This window comes from Antennarius striatus, chromosome 5, assembly GCF_040054535.1.
Source record: "Antennarius striatus isolate MH-2024 chromosome 5, ASM4005453v1, whole genome shotgun sequence".
NCBI classification, from domain to species: Eukaryota; Metazoa; Chordata; class Actinopteri; order Lophiiformes; family Antennariidae; genus Antennarius; species Antennarius striatus.
In genome coordinates, this window is record NC_090780.1 from 1,445,676 (window position 1) to 1,465,066 (window position 19,391).

A 19,391-nucleotide genomic window follows, 5' to 3' on the forward strand; every position below is an offset into this window, starting at 1 on the left:
GCTGAAACAGCCTTAATTTGCAGCTACGAGGGGAAACTCATGTATTCCCTCATAAAAGCATTCGAGGTGAAACTAGCACTGATTTTGGAACAAGTGAAGAAGTACAACTTCATCCATCTCCCTGCTACCCAAAACCTCTGCAGAGAACCCAGCGGCCCCGTTCCCAAGCTGAAAGGTGTGTGGAAGCACCTGGAAATGCTGAAGGCGGAGGACTTTGTGTGATTCTATGAACTAATGCAAACAAAGTCCGTCTTTTCCAGAACCCCTTTGTTGCCGACATCGATGAAGCCCAGCCTTCTTATCAGTTTGAGTTAACCGAGTTACAGAACTGTGATGTTCTGAAAGACGCATTCAAACCCGACAGTCTCATTGACTTCAATGCTGCCCTCACAAATGACATTACTAACCAGAAAGGGTTACTAATATTTGGTTCTGGAAGACAATAAATGTTTACATTTAGGTACCCATGCGATTGTCACAGTTTTTCTGTTACAAACAGACCTTGGTCCTCCATCAAAAGAAGGGAAAAGTTATGTGGCCCTTACAGGACAAAGTTTGGAGACCCCCGATCTAGAGCCCATACAATAGGGCAACTTCAACCTGGTGTACAACATGACCAAGTTGCGGTATTGTTTGGAGTGAGCCATAGTACCATCTCCAAACTTAAGGCCAAGTTCCATATAACGGGACTTCAGAGACAGGCCTCAAAGTGGGTGTCCCAAGATGACAACATCCCAAGAAAACATATTTGCAAACAAGGTATGCAGAACGATATGGCCGATGGCTCTTTGCTCAGACAATCCAAAACAGACTGCATACAGTAAACCTTTGGTCCCATAGGGCTGCCGGTAGCGTGCCCTGGTCACCCTTCACCATCAGGCCCATCGGTACTGATTCTGACAACACCTGCACTGGAGCCTGCATTAGGCTCAGTGATGAGTCCAGTTTCTGTATACGGCAGTAAGGTCAAAGAGGAGTGAAGACGTGGAGAACGCTGTTGATTGCTGCACCGACAGAGCAACACCCTTTGGTGGAGGCAGTGTGATGGTGTTGGGGGGCATCTGCCCACTGGAAAAGCAATGAGGTCATCTCAATGCAGAGAGGTATTGAGATGAGATTCTGCAACCAGTGATAATTCTGTATCTCCAGTCTAGGATCAAACTCCATTCTCCAAGATGACAATGCACGCCCCCCCAGGTGAGGTTTATCAGAGAGTACCTTAAATGTTTGGGAGTGGACAGGATGGAATGGTCTGCCCACAGTCCTGACTAATACAAACTTCAAACACAAAACAAGACAAACCAGTTTATTGCTTAATGGTGCAGCACTTTATTGGATAATGATGGAAAATGTGTCGCAGTAAAAGAGTAAATGCAGGTGTTCAATAATAATCAGCTGAAGAGGCTGAATGAAGCAAAACAGTGAAGACGACAAGTCTTCAAACAAGCTCCCAGATTGTGAAGATATGGACCAAACGATAGTTTCAGACTGGTGTTACTGAGCTTTCAGGATCCCCTTCACATCACCAACACCTTCAGACCAACATGTGAGCCCCACTCATCAAATACAGTTAGAACCTGACAGATCAGAGCACCGGTCTGGTTATGTGTCCAGGCTAACAAACTAATCAAAGCCTTGCTGCTACCCTCACATGATAGTCGTGTTTATTTAATACTTGGAAAACAAAAATGTATGAGGAGGAAATATTGGAAGTAAATCGAGTAAAAACACCTGGATCATCATTAAAAAACCAAATAAATGTTGGCCTGCTGCTTTTGGTTACGATTAGTGTCTTTTCTTTCGATGCAACTTGCTCATCTGATTGGACTAGATCACCATGGTAACCTCTGATGGGGAGACAGCCCGTTTCAGAGAACGTCCTGAGACACCGAGACAAACTCACACACTTGATGTCACACCTTCTGCAGGCATTTTACTTCAGAAACGTGTTGGTCGACTAATGGTCGGTGAATCTGCCATATGTCAGTCCCTGACCAATATCTCTGGATACAGCAATGAGAGCTGCTTCAACAAGGACAAAGAAGATACAGCTACAAACAGACTTCAAGTCAGACAGGAAGTTTGTGCGTGTTTGTATGCAGGAAAAAAAAGCTGGAAAGCTATTCCCAGAAGTCTCTGAGAGTCGACATGATCATCTTTGTCACTAATTTCTTCAGGCAGGAAGTACCAGGAGGTGGCTTTTCTAATGCTGTGACCACTTGATGCTCTTCAGATCAATGCCTTCTTGAACCATCTCCCACAGAGGACTGAGAGAGACAGAGACAGAGAGACAGAGGAAGAGAGAGACAGAGAGAGGTTATTGGTTCGTACTGCTGTCAATGTCGCAATCACAGCCATTGGAGGACGATGAGGAATAAATGTACACACGACCAAACGTGTCACTCTGCTGCCGTCGCACGCTTACGACCCCGAGTGTCATCCCGTTCTTAAACCGTAGGATTTGATCTGACGTCGATCCACCCTTTACCTCCAGAACAGCTTCCACTGCTCTAGGAAGACTTTCATCAAGGTTTAGGAATGTCTTTGGAACGTCTGACCGTTCTACAGGAGGTGTTGCACTATTACTACTTCCATCAGTACTATTATTATTGTTACTACTACTACTAGTACTATTACTACCAATATTACTACTACTACTATTATTACTGCTAGTACTACTACTATGACTACTAATACAACTACTACTAGTATTGCTAGATGTCTAGGGGATTGATTTATACACCTGTAGCCAGGAAGTGATTGGAACGCCTGAATTCAACCATTTGGATTTGTGAGCAAACACTTCTGATGATGAGTGTATGCAGCACCAGAGGTAGGCTGGTATGTTGACAATATGGTGCTAAAATAAATAACAGAAAACCTGAATAAAACGTGCAAAAGAATATCACAGGAAGAATACAGCAGAAACCTCACCTCATCTCTCTGAGTCTGGAAACCTGCTGGATACATTTGTTTGCGGTGTAGTCCACCTCTTCTTCTGTGGTGAACCTGCCAATGCCAAACCTGACACACACACACACACGCACACACAGATGTTTCATGTTTTTGTCTGTGCTTCTCACCTGAGCCGTCCGTCATTTAAATTATTTTGTTTGACTAAACCTTAACACGACTTCAATTCTTTTTATCATCCTGATTGTATAATCTGAGTAAATTTTGTTGAAATGAAATGACGAGTTCAATAAAACTAAATTATCCACACTGTAATAAGAATTGTTAGCGGGTTACAATCGGGGTCATGGCTGTACCTGATGGACGAATGAGCCAGGTCTTCATCTGCTCCGATAGCTCTGAGGACGTAAGACGGTTCCAGAGACGCTGATGTGCATGCACTGAAGGAACACACAAACACTCATCTATCAGCATTCAAACTCTCACAAAGCTGCTCACAAAACACACCACGTATATCCTTCAACACGTGTGGATTATTCCTTTTATATGTTTCACAAAGCCATTCTTGATGGAACGAAACAGGGAGCATGAAAGGTAATTATCCCTCCTGATGTTGGAAAAAAACTCTATAGATACAGCCGAACCCACACACATCCGGATGAAGATACGAGGAGTAAAAGTCATGAACGTGAGCAAACTGATGGCTGGCAAGAGAAAAACCATGTGTGTCTGACCTCCCAGATGACAGAGCAACATCCTTCAGCGCCATCAACAGACTCTCTCCCTCCACATAGGCAAAGGACAGGTTAACACAGCCTGCAAAGGAAACACAGTAAGGCTGAGTGATCGTCCTGAAGTACAGGAGTTAAGTCAGAACCATGTGGTGGTAGAGGTAGTAATAGTACTAGTAGTAGTAGTAGTAATAGTAATACAGTGGTATCTCTACTTATGAATGTCTCTACTTACGAAACTTCTCAGCAGGAAGATTTTGCCTCTAGTTACGAAAGAAATTTCGAGTTACGAAAGGTAAAACTACAGTATGGGCTGATACTCGCAGCTCCCACAGGTTCCTGAATGCAACATTCTTATAGCTGCTCTGTCATTGGCTAGTATCTTCCTGGCATCCCATTGGCTAAGAGGGACCTCTGTGTGGAGCTAGATAAGTGTCTATGCAGCGTCCTCGTCATTCTGCTCTCAACCCATGAGGTGTTCTGACAGTTTTACGTAAATATATTAACTTTTAGAGTATTCACTATTGACCCCAAGAACGTGACGGAGAAAAGAGGAAAAGAAAAGACCAAGAAAAGATTTTTTGTCCGTACAAACAAAGCAAGAGATCATAGAAAAGCTTGAAAAAGGGATGCGTTTGGTTGATCTCTCCAAAGAATATGGCTGTAATGCATCTACAATCACCATGTTATTAAAACAAAAGGAAGTTGAAGGAGTTTAAGGCGTCACGTGGGTGGTTGGAGAAGTTCAGAAGGAGGACTGGAATTAACTCTGTTGTTCATGGGGGGGCAAGAGGGCATGAACCAAAGAGGGCAAAAACCAATGAGGACAGCAGTTAAAAGGTAAATGACCGTCATTTTTATTTTTTATTCTTTGTTTTATACATTGTGAACAACTCTCATTTATTGTGAAATAATCTAATCCTAACATGTATTTGTTACATGTTTTGATGCATTTTTATGCTTTATTAAACATTTATGTCTGAATTTTGGGGGGCTTGGAACGGATTAGGGCATTTGCATGGAAAACGTCTCTACTTACGAAATTCTTTCCAGAACCAATTAATTTCATAAGTAGAGGTACCGCTGTATTAGAAGTAATAGCGGCAGTTTTTTTTTAAAAGTTTTTTTTTTACACTTTCATAGACTGTTTAAAGCACTTGTACGTGCTCCGCGTTCCGTAAGTTTCAGAACATGGCGCACTTCCGGATGCTGTCAGCCAATAGAATGCATGTACGGTATCATGTGACTACCTACTAGAAATCCACGATGTAGTGAAGTCACGCTTCTTGAAGTGCGAATAAGCGGGGGATTACTGTAGCAGTAATAGTAGTTGTAGTAGCAATACAATAGTACTTCAAAACATAGTTTAATCATGTGTGTGTGTGTGTGTGTGTGTGTGTGTGTGTGTGTTTACCAGGGTAGCGTTGCTCTGGATCTCCATTCATGATAACATCAGGAAGCCCAGACGTGATCTTCTGGACCAGACGATTAGCAAGTTTGGAGACTCTATCGTGATCATACTGTGGATGCAAACACACACACACACACACACACATGTTAACACACTATGTTTACAGATGTTTGTGAGGGTTGAGTCTGGGGGCGTGTGGCTTCTTTCACCTCCATCTCCTGCTGAGCGATGCTGCACGCGGCCCCCAGCCCGACGGCTAGAGGGGTGGGAACGGTGCCGGAGCGCAGACCTCTCTCCTGTCCGCCGCCATTCTGCAGCGGCTCCAGACGCACTCGGGGCCGGCGACGCACATACAATGCTCCCACACCTGGACACACACACACACAACCTTATTTATTACAAAATCCATGGAGACCAAACTGAAGGAGGGGGGGCGGCTGGGAAAACGTCAAAACAGGAAGTAAATGCACGGTGATGCTCGTGCGACAGCGAACCTTTTGGACCGTATATCTTGTGGCCGCTGATGGACATCAGGTCTATCTTCCAGTCATGAACATCGATGGGAATCTTTCCAACGGCCTGAGCAGCGTCGGTGTGAAGGAACACTCCTCTAGAGCGACACATCTGACCTGTGGACAAGAAAACAACAGACCTCTCGGCTTTAATGGCCTAGGGTGTGTGTGTGTGTGTGTGTCACACACACGAGGAACCTGACTCGTGCTCTGGTTACCGATCTCTTTGATGGGCTGTCTGACTCCGATCTCGTTGTTAACGGTCATCACCGACACCAGAGAGGTGTCAGGACGGATGGCGGCCTCCAGAACCTGAAAACACACACGGTTTTATGCAGTCTGAACGCTCAGTAAACGAGTCAAACGTTCCGCCTCCATCTGGTCTCTGCGGTAACTGTGTACCTCCAGGTCCAGCAGTCCGTTCTTCTGGACCGGCAGGTAGGAGACACTGAAGCCCTCGGCCTCCAGGACTCGACACGAGTCTAGAACACACTTGTGTTCTGTCTGAGTGGTGATCACGTGCCGCTTCTTGGACTGGTAGAATCGAGCCACACCCTGTAGGAGACACAGGAACATCTTAGCCCACTACCAAACTTTCCAGAAACCTCAGTGTGAGGAGAACTCAATGGCTTTAAGGTTATTCTCTCATTATTGCCTGACTCAGAACCAATGAGCTTCTGATGTCTGGAGGGCTTTATTTGACCACTACAAAAGGCTTTCACTTAATAACATACTAGGTGAAGGAAGCACCACTGTGTGGAGATATCTGGACCTCTTAGCCAACAGTAAAGACAAAAGGACCATGTGGCTCCAGCCCTACAGGAGTCTTCTACAGTTAGTCTTCTGTTTCAGCTTTCACTCCGCTGGGAGGGTCAGGGTTAGGGTGATGGTAATGGATTAGACCAAGTCTTAGACCAAGTCTTAGACCAAGTCTTAGACCAAGTCTAAGACCAAGTCTAAGACCAAGTCTAAGACCAAGTCTAAGACCAAGACTTAGACCAAGACTTAGACCAAGACTTAGACCAAGACTTAGACCAAGACTTAGACCAAGACTTAGACCAAGACTTAGACCAAGACTTAGACCAAGACTTAGACCAAGACTTAGACCAAGACTTAGACCAAGACTTAGACCAAGACTTAGACCAAGACTTAGACCAAGACTTAGACCAAGACTTAGACCAAGACTTAGACCAAGACTTAGACCAAGACTTAGACCAAGACTTAGACCAAGACTTAGACCAAGACTTAGACCAAGACTTAGACCAAGACTTAGACCAAGACTTAGACCAAGACTTAGACCAAGACTTAGACCAAGACTTAGACCAAGACTTAGACCAAGACTTAGACCAAGACTTAGACCAAGACTTAGACCAAGACTTAGACCAAGACTTAGACCAAGACTTAGACCAAGACTTAGACCAAGACTTAGACCAAGACTTAGACCAAGACTTAGACCAAGACTTAGACCAAGACTTTAAATTTTTTTTTTTTTTTAAATTTTATATACTGGTTTGATCCCCGAAGGGAAATTAAGAAAGCACACTCTAGCTACTGATTACAAACGCATGCATACATATTTGTGAGTACAGGCCCCTGTATCACACACACACACATAGGGGCCTGTAGGCATGCAGGGGAGGTAGAGTGGCAGGCAGCTCCTTCTTGGTGCGCCTCAAATGAGCAATTTGTAAAGGGGACGGCACCTTGCTCAAGGGTGCCTCGGCAGTGCTCCGGAGATGAGCTGACACCTCCCACTGTTAGCTCACCTCCGGGTATTTTTGGGGGGCGGGAGCGGGAATCGAACCGCCGATCTTAAATCATAGGACGACCCGCTCTACCGCCCGCTTTACCACTGAGCCACTGCCGCCCGACTTAGACCAAGACTTAGACCAAGACTTAGACCAAGACTTAGACCAAGTCTTAGACCAAGTCTTAGACGAAGACTTAGAGAATTAGGATTAGGATCAGGGTCAGGCTGCACAGTTACAGTTAACCATGGACTATCTAGCAGCTGACTCACTGCAAAGGCTGCTTTCTACCGAGGGCCAGCGTCAAAGGAGCTGTTCAGAACAAGCCGTTGTTACGTAAACGTGTGTTTAGGTGCAGAGCATCACACAGGAGCCATGATGGGTCTGAATGAAACACCCGACTTTACATTAAAGGTGTCAAAGCACACGCAGAAGGGCGGGTGTGACCTGACCTTGATAGACATGTTGTTGGACTCTGTGGCGCCGCTGGTGAAGACGATCTCTCTGGGATCTGCTCCAATCAGATCAGCGACCTGCTGCTCAGAGGCGAGACGCCTACCAGTTACTACCTTCTAGACAGGAAGATGACTTCACACACACTTTGTGAACTAACTGAGGGTCTCTACCTTCCTGGCCGTCTCCATGGCGGTCTCACTCTCCCAGCCATAGGCGTGAGTTCTGGAGTGAGGGTTACCATAGTAGTTCACCTGGAAAGGCAACATGGCATCCAGCACACGGGGATCCTACACGCCAACACACACATACACACATAACACTCGGATATCAGATGGTAACGCCTGTAACCGTGACAGCATGGGTGGGAGGGCTCACCATGGGTGTGGTAGCCTGGAAATCCATGTAGAGGGGGCGGGGCTCATCTTTGTCGAGGTCTTTCTTCTTGATCTCTGCACCGTAAAGAACAGGCAGGAAATGATCACGATGCTCCCGAGATTGAAGCACTAATCTATAATCTAATCTATAATCCAATCTCAAGAAGCACTGTCCTGCTGTTATCTTTGCATGCAGGGTTTCTCTGTCTTGTACGTAAATCATATTTGAGAGAAATAAACGCTTCTCCCTCCTTTGTGTGGCCTGGTGTCTCTTCCTCTAGCGGAGTAACGACCACAGTGGTGGACTTGTTTGTGACGTCACACACATCACCCACACACACTTATTACAAAGATGAGGGAATAAAAGTCTAACATCACACCAGGTCCAAACCTCCACCATCCTGTACCCTGCTGTTATCCTGAACCTTTTCCTTTGTCTTCTTGGGAGGTCAATGATTGTCTCCTTGAGTGCAATTACAAAATCAAAACACAACTACTGAACCTTGATGGTGTCACATTGGCTGCCGATCTAATAAAATGTAAGATTTATTTGGAGATTTAAACAAATAATTTAGTAACGCACTGAATCTCTCTGGGTTTATGGAAGAATATGTACAGTAATATAAAAGTGTGTGTATACACATACATAAGCATACATTATATATAAGCTATATTTAATATATATCTACATATATTAAAACATTAAAAAATATGAGTATATATACAGTATACACCTGAGTGTACGGGTTAGGGTTAGGGTTGCAAAACGTTTTAAAATTCTATTTAAAATTAAAAAATAAACTATTGATATCCATCCCAAACCCAGTTTAAAAAAAAGAATAATGATGAAATGGATCTTAATTTCCCTTCGGGGATCAGTATAGTATATAATTTTATTTTGTTTTTTAATTTAAAAATGAAATGTCCAACTCATGTTATAAAACATGAAGTCAGGCTGAACAAAAGTGAATGTTCTACAAAACAATAATTCAATCAGCAGGTGACTTTCTGTTGTAGGTTCATCATAACTGCGCCACATCTCACACACACACACACACACACACACACACACACACACACACACACACACTGGTGTGCGTTACACAAGAGGTTGTACAACAACACACGCACTAATTGTGTGCAGTAGTTCTATCCCCCACGTTGATCCACATCCACTTTAATTCTTAATTCGTTTCACCTGAAGTGTGACCGAGGATAATGCCTGAATAAAAACGGTTTTTTACTGTCCCCTCAGCCCTTCTGAAGCTGATCTCTAGTTAGTTACTGAGGTGAAAACATTCCGTTCTTAATTTAATTAAAGCTCATGTGAAACTGCGCCACTGTCGCGGTAGCTTCATGCTAGCTGCTCCGGTACCTGTCTGGATGTCGGCGGCGGCTGTCTGCGCAGAGGCCAGGCGGACAGGGCTCCACAAGCCCGGCCTTGACAGCCGGGTGCACGCGGTTCTGGCTGGGGAAAACATCTGGACGGGCTGGTTCCGCCGGGAGACCCGCTGACGTCCAACAGCACGCTGAGCGGACCTGAATACCGGTGAACCGGGTGGACCTGCCGGATCCCGGGGGTGAAGTGAGGGTCAAGACGGACGGTGACTCCACGAACCACCGCAGACGTGAGACTCGCTCGGTTTGCTTTGAGGTTGAACGTCAGAGGCTGAACGGGATGATTTTTAAACAGGCGTGTTTACAAACACCACTTCCGCCAAGTCCTTTCAAAGTAAAATGCACTTAAATACGAGGGAGAGGTTTTTAGCACTTTAAATCACTTTGTTAATTTTTTGACAGTCGGAAGTATATTATTTGAACTTAAATGAATATAATGTGCTAAAAACACGCTTTTTGTTTGGTTTATTGAGGTCCTTTAGGTCCGCTGATCCTGTAAACACGTACAGCTTTACATTCGCAGACTTTCCGCTGTCTCACTGTTTCACAAGACACCACGAGAGGGGCGGGGTTTCGCAGGGACACCACGCTTTGTCATTGGTTTAGAACGTTCGTTCTGTGTCACGTGGCCTCGGTATTTCTCTCCCCTGTGATTAATTACGTCCAGGAGTTTCGAAACGTCTCCTCAACATCCTGTGAGATTTAGTTAAAAACACAACAGCTTTCGTTGGAAGGTTTTTTTTTTAATGTTAATGATAAATTCAGATCAAACGATGTTGTTGTGTGTACTCTGACTAACACATATATATATATATATATATATATATATAATATATATACAGTATATGCATGTACAAAAAACTGGAGTGGAAAACATAATTCCCCATTGTGTGGACAAATAAAGTGGATTTAATCTTTTCAATCTTTAATATGTCCACCTCTAAATGGCTGAAGAAGAACAAAATGATGACTTCGGACTACATGGCCTCATCAAAGTCCTGACCTGAATCCTATTGAGTTGCTCTAGCATCACCTTTAAAAAGGGTGTTTATGCTCAAAATTCATCGAATGTAGTGGAATTACAACAATTCTACAAGGAAAGGTGAGCTAAAATACCTCCACAGTGTTAGATAAGATAAAGATAAGATAAAAGACCTTTATTGTCCCACAGTGGGGAAATTTGTGCGATCGTGGCAGCGGGGGGGGGGGTCAAACATAAATAGTTAAATAATATACATACATATTAACATCTGCAACATATGAAATTTACATATTCACATATTGGAAACATATTAACATATATCATATTATCCGAATGTACATTATATTTACACACCAAAAAAAAGAAGAATATACACTACAGGCTGGTTTTTACACTGCTCATCCGGAGTTAGAACGTTGTGTTCTTTGAGTTTGGTGAGTTGTTGTAGTTCCCTGAGTTCTTTGAGTGGTCTGCTGGGAGGACGGCTGGTTGTACAGTCTGACAGCCGTGGGCAGGAAGGACCTGCGATAGCGTTCCCTCACGCATCTCGGGTGAAGCAACCTATCGCTGAAGGAGCTCTCCAGTGATGTCAGTGTGCCCTGTAGAGGGTGGGAGTGGTTCTTCATCATTGATGACAGCTTGTTTGTCATCCTCCTCTCCACCACCACCCCCACTGAGTCCAGGGAGCATCCTAGGACAGAACCCGCCTTCTTAATCAGCCTGTCCAGTCTCTTCCTGTCGGCCGCAGTGATGCTGCTGCCCCAGCAGACCACCCCATGAAAAATAGCTGAGGCTACAACCGTGTCATAAAAGGTCTTTAGGAGTGACCCCCGCACTCCAAAAGACCTCAGCCTCCTGAGCAGATAGAGTCTGCTCTGACCCTTTTTATAAAGTGAGTGACTGTTGGTGCTCCAGTCCAGTTTATTGTTGAGGTGAACACCCAGGTACTTGTACGAGGACACCACCTCAATGTCCGTACCCTGGATCTTCACCGGTGTAACCGGGCAGCGTGATCGCCTGCGGAAATCCACCACCAGCTCCTTGGTTTTACCCGCGTTGATCTGGAGGCGGTTCCGCTGGCACCAGTCCACAAAGTCCTGGGTCAGTTCTCTGTACTCTCTATCGTCCCCATCGGTGATGAGGCCGACGATTGCAGAGTCGTCAGAGAACTTCTGCAGGTGACATGTGGGGGAGTTGTAGGAAAAGTCTGCAGTATACAGGGTGAACAGGAACGGAGCCAGAACCGTTCCCTGAGGTGCCCCTGTGCTGCAGACAACTGTGTTCGACACACAGTCCCGGGTCCTCACGAACTGCAGACGATTGGTCAAATAGTCCAATATCCAGTCCGTAAGGTGGTGGTCCAGCCCAGTGATCTCCAGTTTGTCCCTCAACAGTGCTGGTTGTATCGTATTGAAAGCACTGGAGAAATCAAAAAACAAGATTCTCACAGTGCTCCCAGGCCTCTCCAAGTGGGACAGTGCTCGGTCTAGGAGGAAAATGACGGCGTCATCCACCCCGATGGCAGGCTGGTAAGCAAACTGGAGTGGGTCCAGTGATGGGCTCACCAGGGGGCGGAGATGACAGAGGACCAAACGCTCCAGGGTCTTCATCAGGTGAGACGTTAGTGCCACCGGCCTGTAACTGTTTAGGTCCTTGGGATGCGGGATCTTGGGCACGGGAACCAAGCAGGACGTTTTCCACAGCTGTGGAACCCTTCCCAGCTTCAGGCTCATGTTGAACATGTGTCCAACAATCCCACACAGCTGGTCTGCGCAGGATTTCAGGAGCCTGGAGCTGATGCCGTCTGGACCCGCAGCCTTCCTCGTCTTGATCCTCCGGAGCTGGTTTCTCACCTGGGACTCAGTGAGGGACAGGGTGGAGCAGGGGGACTGTGTGCTGGGGGGTGTGGGTGAGGGGGGTGGGTTGAAGAGGTGAACTGTAGGGGGTGGTTGTAATATGACCTGAGCAGTCGGGGGTGGCCGTGAGCTGATCGTTGTAGAGGGGGAGGGGGAGGAGCTGTGGTGGTGTTGGAGAGGGGCAGGGGCAGGGGGGCGTGGATGCCTGATCGAATCTATTGAAAAATTTGTTTAGGTCATCTGCCCACTTCTGGTCCCCAGTGACCTGGCGGTCGGGTCCTTTATGGCCTGAGATGGTCTTCAGGCCCCTCCACACCTCGCTGACGTTATTCTGCTGCAGCTGGTCCTCCATCTTCCTCCTGTACATGTTCTTCCCCTCTCTGATTTTCCTCCTCAGCTCCCTCTGGACAGCCTTCAGCTCGTCCTTGTTTCCAGACTTAAAGGCCCTTTTCTTCTCCTTAAGAAGGACCTTAATGTCCGGGGTGATCCAGGGTTTGTTGTTGGGATAACACCGTACGGTCCTGGTGGGTACGGTGTTATCCACACAGAAGTTAATGTAATCTGTGACGGTGTTTGTGAGACCGTCAATGTCCTCCCCATGAGAGTCACAGAATAAATCCCACTCTGTTCTGTGGAAACAGTCCTTCAAAGCATCTTCTGCCTCGTCGGACCATCTCCTCACAGTGCGGGACACAGCTGGTTGCCTTTCCACAAGAGGCTTGTAGACGGGCAGGAGATGAACCAGGTTGTGGTCTGCTCTTCCCAGGGGGGGGAGGGGTGATGATACGTATGCCTCCTTGGTGTTGGCATAGCACAGGTCCAGTATTTTACTGTCTCTGGTGAAACAAGTAACATACTGGGTGAAGGTGGGCAGAGTGGAGGACGGGGGGGCGTGATTAAAGTCCCAGTGTTGTACAAGTTATCGTGACCACTTGCTTGCCGTTGTTGCTGCTCAGGGTGGACAAGCTGTTATTAGATTTAGGGGGCAGTCAATTCTTCACGTAGGATCACGTGAGTTCGGGTTTTGTTTTCCCTGCATAGAAACGGTACATCCATCCACCCGTCGCACGCACCCACCTTGTGAGTCGTGAATCTGCTGGAGTCTATCCCTGCTGTTTATGGGCGAGAAGCAGGATACATCCCAGATGAGACGCCAGCTCATTGCTGGGCCACATGAAAGAAAACACTCATACCTTCAGAGAATTTGGTGTGACTAGGGGTACGTTTCACAAAGCAGGTTTAGTTAAACCCTGGGTAAGTTAAGCCTGAAATCAGGGAAAACGCGGGTTTTGGTTTCACAAAGGGAAGTAACGCAACTTTTACAATCCCATCAAGGCTCCCTTATATAATGAGGCTGATGATGTGAACAGGAAGTCCAGTCACAACAAAAATGTGCAGGTACATGTAGACTGACTGTTTGAACATGTTAGAAATTGCATCATAGATAAACTAAGATCTGTCCAGATAATGTGTGACGCTGCTGACTACATTTCTGATGTGGGGGCAGTGGTTCTGGGTCGTTTCCTCAGCAGCAGACTGTAACGTGATAGGTAGAGCAAAGGTTTGCAGTAATTCTCTAGTCTCTGTCCTTTATTTCACTCTAATGAATCCACTATATATCACAGGAGACTTTGATGTTTTTTTACTGGCACAGTGGTTACCCATGGCAACCGAGGCTGCTGACCCCTGACACTGACCCAGGCCCTCAACAGAACTTCAACTGGGTTCGTGCAGGACGAGATGCAGGTGGTGATGACCATAGCCCTGGTGAAAGCCCGGATGATTCTAGTTTTCGGTTCTTTTATAACGTAGGATCATTCATGTTTTTGAATATCCTTCTTGTCAGCTGTTTTTGTAATGTGCATATGCCGATTTACTCTTTTCGATTTACACCTCCATCTACGGTAACTCTAGTCCAACTTGATTCCATTAACCTGGGTGAAGTCTGGGTGTACCCATCATGCTACGCCTCCGACACACACACACACACACACACCAGTGTCTTACTCACACTGGCCTTGTCTCTCGTCTTCCCATCTTATCCGGTTCCTGAGTGTACAAAAGTTGGAATTTGACCTTGACCTAGTTTTCTCAAGGTCATCATCTCATTTCATCCCCTTTGCTGCCTGAGTCATGTGGTTTTTGTGTCATCTTTCTATCTGCAACGGTTGTGAAGATATTTAGTGGACTAACGGACGAACACTGATAATTACAATACATCACCGCTTTGAAGTGGGATGTAATAAATCACACAGTTATAGGAAGTATTTATTTATTTAGTTGTTACATGGTAACAAATGTGTAGTAACTGAACTATAGTGTTAGATGTGAAGAACTGTTGTATGGATGTACATCACATGACCCCCGTTAGCTTTACGGACATAAGCGGGAAGATATCATTCAAAACTGAGCATAAAACAATGGAGTACTTTAAAACAGCCCTGAAGTGGACAAATTAGATCAAGGAGTTTCAAAATAAGAGTGCAAAGAAAGGTTTGGGTTAAAGGTCAGTTCAACCAAATTACAGCAAAAAATGAAATTCCCGTCCCTATCCCAGAACGCCAGAGCATGACCTCTGACCTTTTGAGAGCCACCACACCAGTTTCAAGACTGTCCTTATAAAATTCCTTCAAACAAGATTAGAAAACATTTAATGTTATAAAAGCAGGTGTTAGGGTTTTTTTTTGCACGGTCATGGTTTTCCTGCCAGCAGTGGAGACGACTCGGAGGCTTCAGGATCCCCGTGACGCGGCGCTGCAGCTTCGTTGTGTGGACAGTCGTACAGGTGGCTGCTCGCCAGATCCGTTTCCACTCGCAAGTTGATTTTCTTCATGCAAATACAAACCAGGAACACAAAGTTACACACGAATACACACATGTATTCATGAATACAGGATCTCCGCACTATAAGGCGCACTGGACTATAAGGCGCACCCTCAATAATTTGTTTGTTTTATCATTTATTTCACATATAAGGTACACCGGATTATAAGGCGCACACAATATAAAATAAAATGTATTTGATAAACTGCAGCAGCTGTAGTTACGCAATCCGTCCACTATATGGAGCCGCGCTGCTCAGACAGTCATGATTGCGTTCATGACTTCCTGACTACCTTTGAATGGCCCCTATTGTTCTGTCAATAATCCATTCTGAGCCTCATCAAGGAAACCTGATCACTTGATCACTTTACCATCTTAGAAAGAAGTCAACACGCATACTAAAAAACCTGACATTAGAAACTGGTTAAATTCATTACGAGTGCAGTCAGTGCCAACAGAGCGGATTATTTCATGATCTGGAGTTCGAAGCAGATATTTAAGCTCCGATGTTCGTCTTCGTTTATTAATTAAATATTGTTTCGATCGACCCTCCGCCGCCCCCCCCAGATCTATCAACTACATTTGTAAATCAATAAAGCACACCAGACACCTTTGTCCAGCAGTGACTGCTCTTTATATTTCAGAAAAGGCTGTAAGTTCATCTCTGAGGGTCTTTATTCACCTTTAGTCCAGTTTCTCCGTGTGTTTCCACAGACTAATAGAATGGACCGTCACTAGATTCCAGATGACAGCACAATGGGGTTTTTAGACCAATTCAGTTTAAAGTGGGTTATTTCTGACGCCAAATAGTTAGAAATACTGAGATCAGTCAGTCAGTCAGACTTTATTCATAGAATTGTTGAAAGTTCCTCATGTTTTTCTACGTAACCACCGGTGCTCCTACAGTCTGCTCTACCGTCTGACAGCAGCTCAGTCAGAGCCGGGACTTCGGTGACGCCCCTTGACTACCGTTGTTAGGGGGCGTGGGCCCGTGTGCCTTGTGAGGGGGCCCCCTGGTGGCGGAGTGCGGCACGACTGGTGGCCAGACTGCAGGCTTTTTTTCAGCGATCATGTTTTTAACCAATATTAATATGAATATTAATCCATATATAAGACGCACCGGATTATAAGGCGCACTACGGGATTATGAGAAAATTTTAGGCTTTTAGGTGCGCCTTATAGTGCGGAAAATACGGTACACACAAGTATTCATGTTCTATCAGTGCTCCAGACAAGAACCTGACCAGTGTGAGAGCAGCACGGTACCTGAAAGTCTCTGATGTAGGTGAGGAAGAAGCTGATGAAGGACAGGGCCAGGGACCATTCAGACACGGTGCTGATGATGTGAGCAGTGTAGCCCTGAAACACACAAACACCCCCAAGTTGGAACCATGAAGAATAACCTAAAACAGAAACACGTTCAGCTAAACCCCCGTTAACGACAGTAACGGTTCCAGGAGACGTGAGGTGAATTAAGTCGTTAAACTATAGATAACTATAACATAAACAAATATTATTGTTGTTAATATTTGGTTAATATGAATCTATCTAAAGCTGACAATTAAATTATATTTTTTAATTTAGTATAGAAAAGAAAAAAAACCTGTCGACATCTCGTCTTCAGCTGTTTCTTCCTCATCGTGGGTCACGGGGGTTGCTACGGGCTAATAATATGATGTTAATGTTTTATTCTGATGAACTGTTCAGTAACACGATATTATGTGTTTTCATGGTTTACTAGTGATTTAATGATTCTGATATTTGTGTCTGCAGGCGTTACGTTGGAGTAAAATGACGTAAACTTGATTTTTTTTTTCCTGCTGAACGCCGTGACTCCAGACGCCGTGACTCCAGATGCCGTGACTCGTGGTGAAGCTGCTTCTATGTTTTTGAGTCGGTAGAGCTTGACGGTTTATTTGTGCTCTAGAGCAGAAGAACGGGGACTGACCGTCTCCCCAGGAGTCCAGTGCAGCTTTTGGGCCACGTCCACCCCCGGCAGGCTGCTGTACATCACGACTGAGGATATGAACACTGACAGGACTCGGTTAAGGTTCGCTTGTGTCCGATGGTGATCTGAGTAACCCAGAGGACACGCCCCCCGTCCCCGTCTACTTCCTGCTGTAGCTTCATTAAAGGATGCTGCTGACGGCGCTGCAGAGCGTCCAGACCGCGACGCAGAGGCGGACCCGGTAGGCGGTCCTGCTGTGGACGTGAGGCTGCATGTAGAAAGACACCAGCGTCTGGACCAGGATGTAGAGGAACCCCACCCCAAAGGTCAGCACCGCCCCCACCAGGTGCAAGGAGAACAGCGTGGTCTTCTGCTCAGACACACACACACACACACGTGTTCACTGTGACACATTTAACACACACACTGATCCTGGACCAGCAGCACTCACCTGGAAGTTGGCGACGACACACATCCCAAAGGAGCTGACCACGCCCAGCATCAGCCCCGACAGGTTGAGTCTGTGGAGGCGGAGCTTAGGCTCCACCATCAGAGCCTCCACCTGTTTGTAACGCACGTACGTGGTAGCCATACCTACACACACACACACACACACACACACAGTAAAAGATTTTTTAACTGCATAAACTGTATTAATTACGATATTTTGTTGTCAGTGTGTGTGAGAGTGTGTGTGTTTTACCTAAAAAGGCTGATACATCCAGCATGATCCCGAACACACACCTCTCTGGTGCCATCGTTCCTGTGTCGCTGCAACACACAACACAACCATCATCAGTTCTCACCTGTGTGTGTGTGTGTGTGTGGTGTGTGTGTGTGCTCAGACCTGATGTAAGGCACCAGAGGGTCCACGTGCCTCAGCACCACCGCTGTGATGTAAGCGAACACGAAGGACGCCGTCGTCCAGATGACCAGCGACACCGGCAGGAAGCACAGCCCCCGCTGGAACCACCACATGGTGTGTGTGTGTCCTGCAAACGACACACACATGGAGCTTTATAACCACACACACAGCTTTATAACAACACACAGTGACACACACATAGCTTTATAACCACACACACACACACACACACACACACACACACACACACAGTGACACACATGGAGCTTTATAACCACACACACAGCTTTATAACACACAGTGACACACATGGAGCTTTATAACCACACACACACACACACACACACACACACACACACACACACACAGTGACACACATGTAGCTTTATAACCACACACACACACACACACACACACAGCTTTATAACCACAGACGCACAGTGACACAAATACATAAACAAACAGTTTGTTTACACACACACACACACACACACACAGACACACACACATAGCTTTATAACCACACACACACACACACACACACACACACACACACACACACACACACACACACACACACACACACACACTGTATAAACTCTATATGAAGCCTCACACACAAACAGGAAGGACTGTCTTTTTACCGGAACAACAGCCAACAGGAAACTCGGGAATTTCGCGGGTTTTCTGGTTCCGTCTCCTGAGAAGTGAAACAGAAACTAACCTCGTGATTGGACCAGAACAGACCGCGTGACCCCACAAACCACGTGACTTCACGGAGACATTATCCGTTCAGAACTGGTCAGAATACTGAGATACTTATCGACATCATCAGACATCTATGTGAAAGGGTTAGGACACACACACACACACACACACACACACACACACACACACACACACACACTCACGTTACTCCTGTTTCCCAGCCTCCATCGTCCTGTCGGATCAAACCCCGGTCTGCTGCTGGACTTCCGGGCTCGTGCGCTTCGTTAAAGCTCAACTCCCCCCAGTTCCGCTCACAGTGAAGTGCGCATGCGCACGTAAACAAGCCTCATGTGTTTCCGTCATCCCTGAGTACTGTCTGGCAGGAGAGCCCGGCAGGACGTGAAGCCGTCCGTCCACCAACAACCTTCAGACAGAAAGATGAAACAAAAAGCACATGACTCAGGTGATGACCGTGACCTTAAGAAAACTGGGTCAAGGTCAAATTTCAAGTTTTGTACCCATCGGAAGGCAGTCATGTGATACTGTACGCACATTCTATTGGCTGTCGGCATCCAGAAGTGTTTTACGTTCCGTCAGTCTCTGACTTCCGTGAGACACAAAAGTGCTTTAAACAGTCTATCAGTGTGTTTTAAAGGTAACACAGAT

At 45.9% G+C, this 19,391-nt stretch overlaps 2 protein-coding genes across 2 annotated transcripts; both read right to left on the reverse strand.

Annotated features, from left to right (window-relative positions):
- Positions 1–1,307: 1,307 nt before the first annotated feature.
- Positions 1,308–9,844, reverse strand: nfs1 (NFS1 cysteine desulfurase). Its single transcript, XM_068316289.1, has 13 exons — positions 9,521–9,844; positions 8,147–8,220; positions 7,942–8,058; positions 7,768–7,851; positions 5,970–6,122; positions 5,786–5,879; positions 5,550–5,684; positions 5,265–5,422; positions 5,059–5,164; positions 3,648–3,729; positions 3,270–3,353; positions 2,935–3,024; positions 1,308–2,267 (listed from the first exon to the last, which is right to left on the reverse strand). The coding sequence occupies exons 1-13, from the start codon at positions 9,624–9,626 to the stop codon at positions 2,204–2,206; spliced, it is 1,347 nt and encodes a 448-aa protein (XP_068172390.1). The 5' UTR covers positions 9,627–9,844; the 3' UTR covers positions 1,308–2,203.
- A 4,755-nt stretch (positions 9,845–14,599) lies between these two features.
- dram2b (DNA-damage regulated autophagy modulator 2b) lies at positions 14,600–19,296 on the reverse strand. Its single transcript, XM_068315372.1, has 9 exons — positions 18,929–19,296; positions 18,662–18,717; positions 18,000–18,144; positions 17,856–17,923; positions 17,604–17,746; positions 17,345–17,522; positions 17,153–17,235; positions 16,471–16,563; positions 14,600–15,208 (listed from the first exon to the last, which is right to left on the reverse strand). Exons 3-9 carry the CDS (start codon positions 18,128–18,130, stop codon positions 15,074–15,076), a joined length of 831 nt encoding a protein of 276 aa, XP_068171473.1. The 5' UTR covers positions 18,131–18,144; positions 18,662–18,717; positions 18,929–19,296; the 3' UTR covers positions 14,600–15,073.
- Between the last annotated feature and the right edge of the window lie 95 nt (positions 19,297–19,391).

Bases quoted from the DNA above. Each gene is read 5' to 3' on its own strand.
- dram2b (XM_068315372.1), bottom strand. From the start codon at position 18,130: ATGTGGTGGTTCCAGCGGGGGCTGTGCTTCCTGCCGGTGTCGCTGGTC. The intron at 17,924-17,999 runs GTCTGAGCACAC...TGTGTGTTGCAG, and splicing joins CCTCTGGTGCCTTACATCAG to CGACACAGGAACGATGGCAC. The intron at 17,747-17,855 runs GTAAAACACACA...GTGTGTGTGTAG, and splicing joins GGATGTATCAGCCTTTTTAG to GTATGGCTACCACGTACGTG.
- nfs1 (XM_068316289.1), bottom strand. From the start codon at position 9,626: ATGTTTTCCCCAGCCAGAACCGCGTGCACCCGGCTGTCAAGGCCGGGC. The intron at 7,852-7,941 runs GTAGAGACCCTC...GCCTCTGAGCAG, and splicing joins CCATGGAGACGGCCAGGAAG to CAGGTCGCTGATCTGATTGG. The intron at 2,268-2,934 runs GTGAGGTTTCTG...TGTCTCTCTCAG, and splicing joins TCCAGACTCAGAGAGATGAG to TCCTCTGTGGGAGATGGTTC.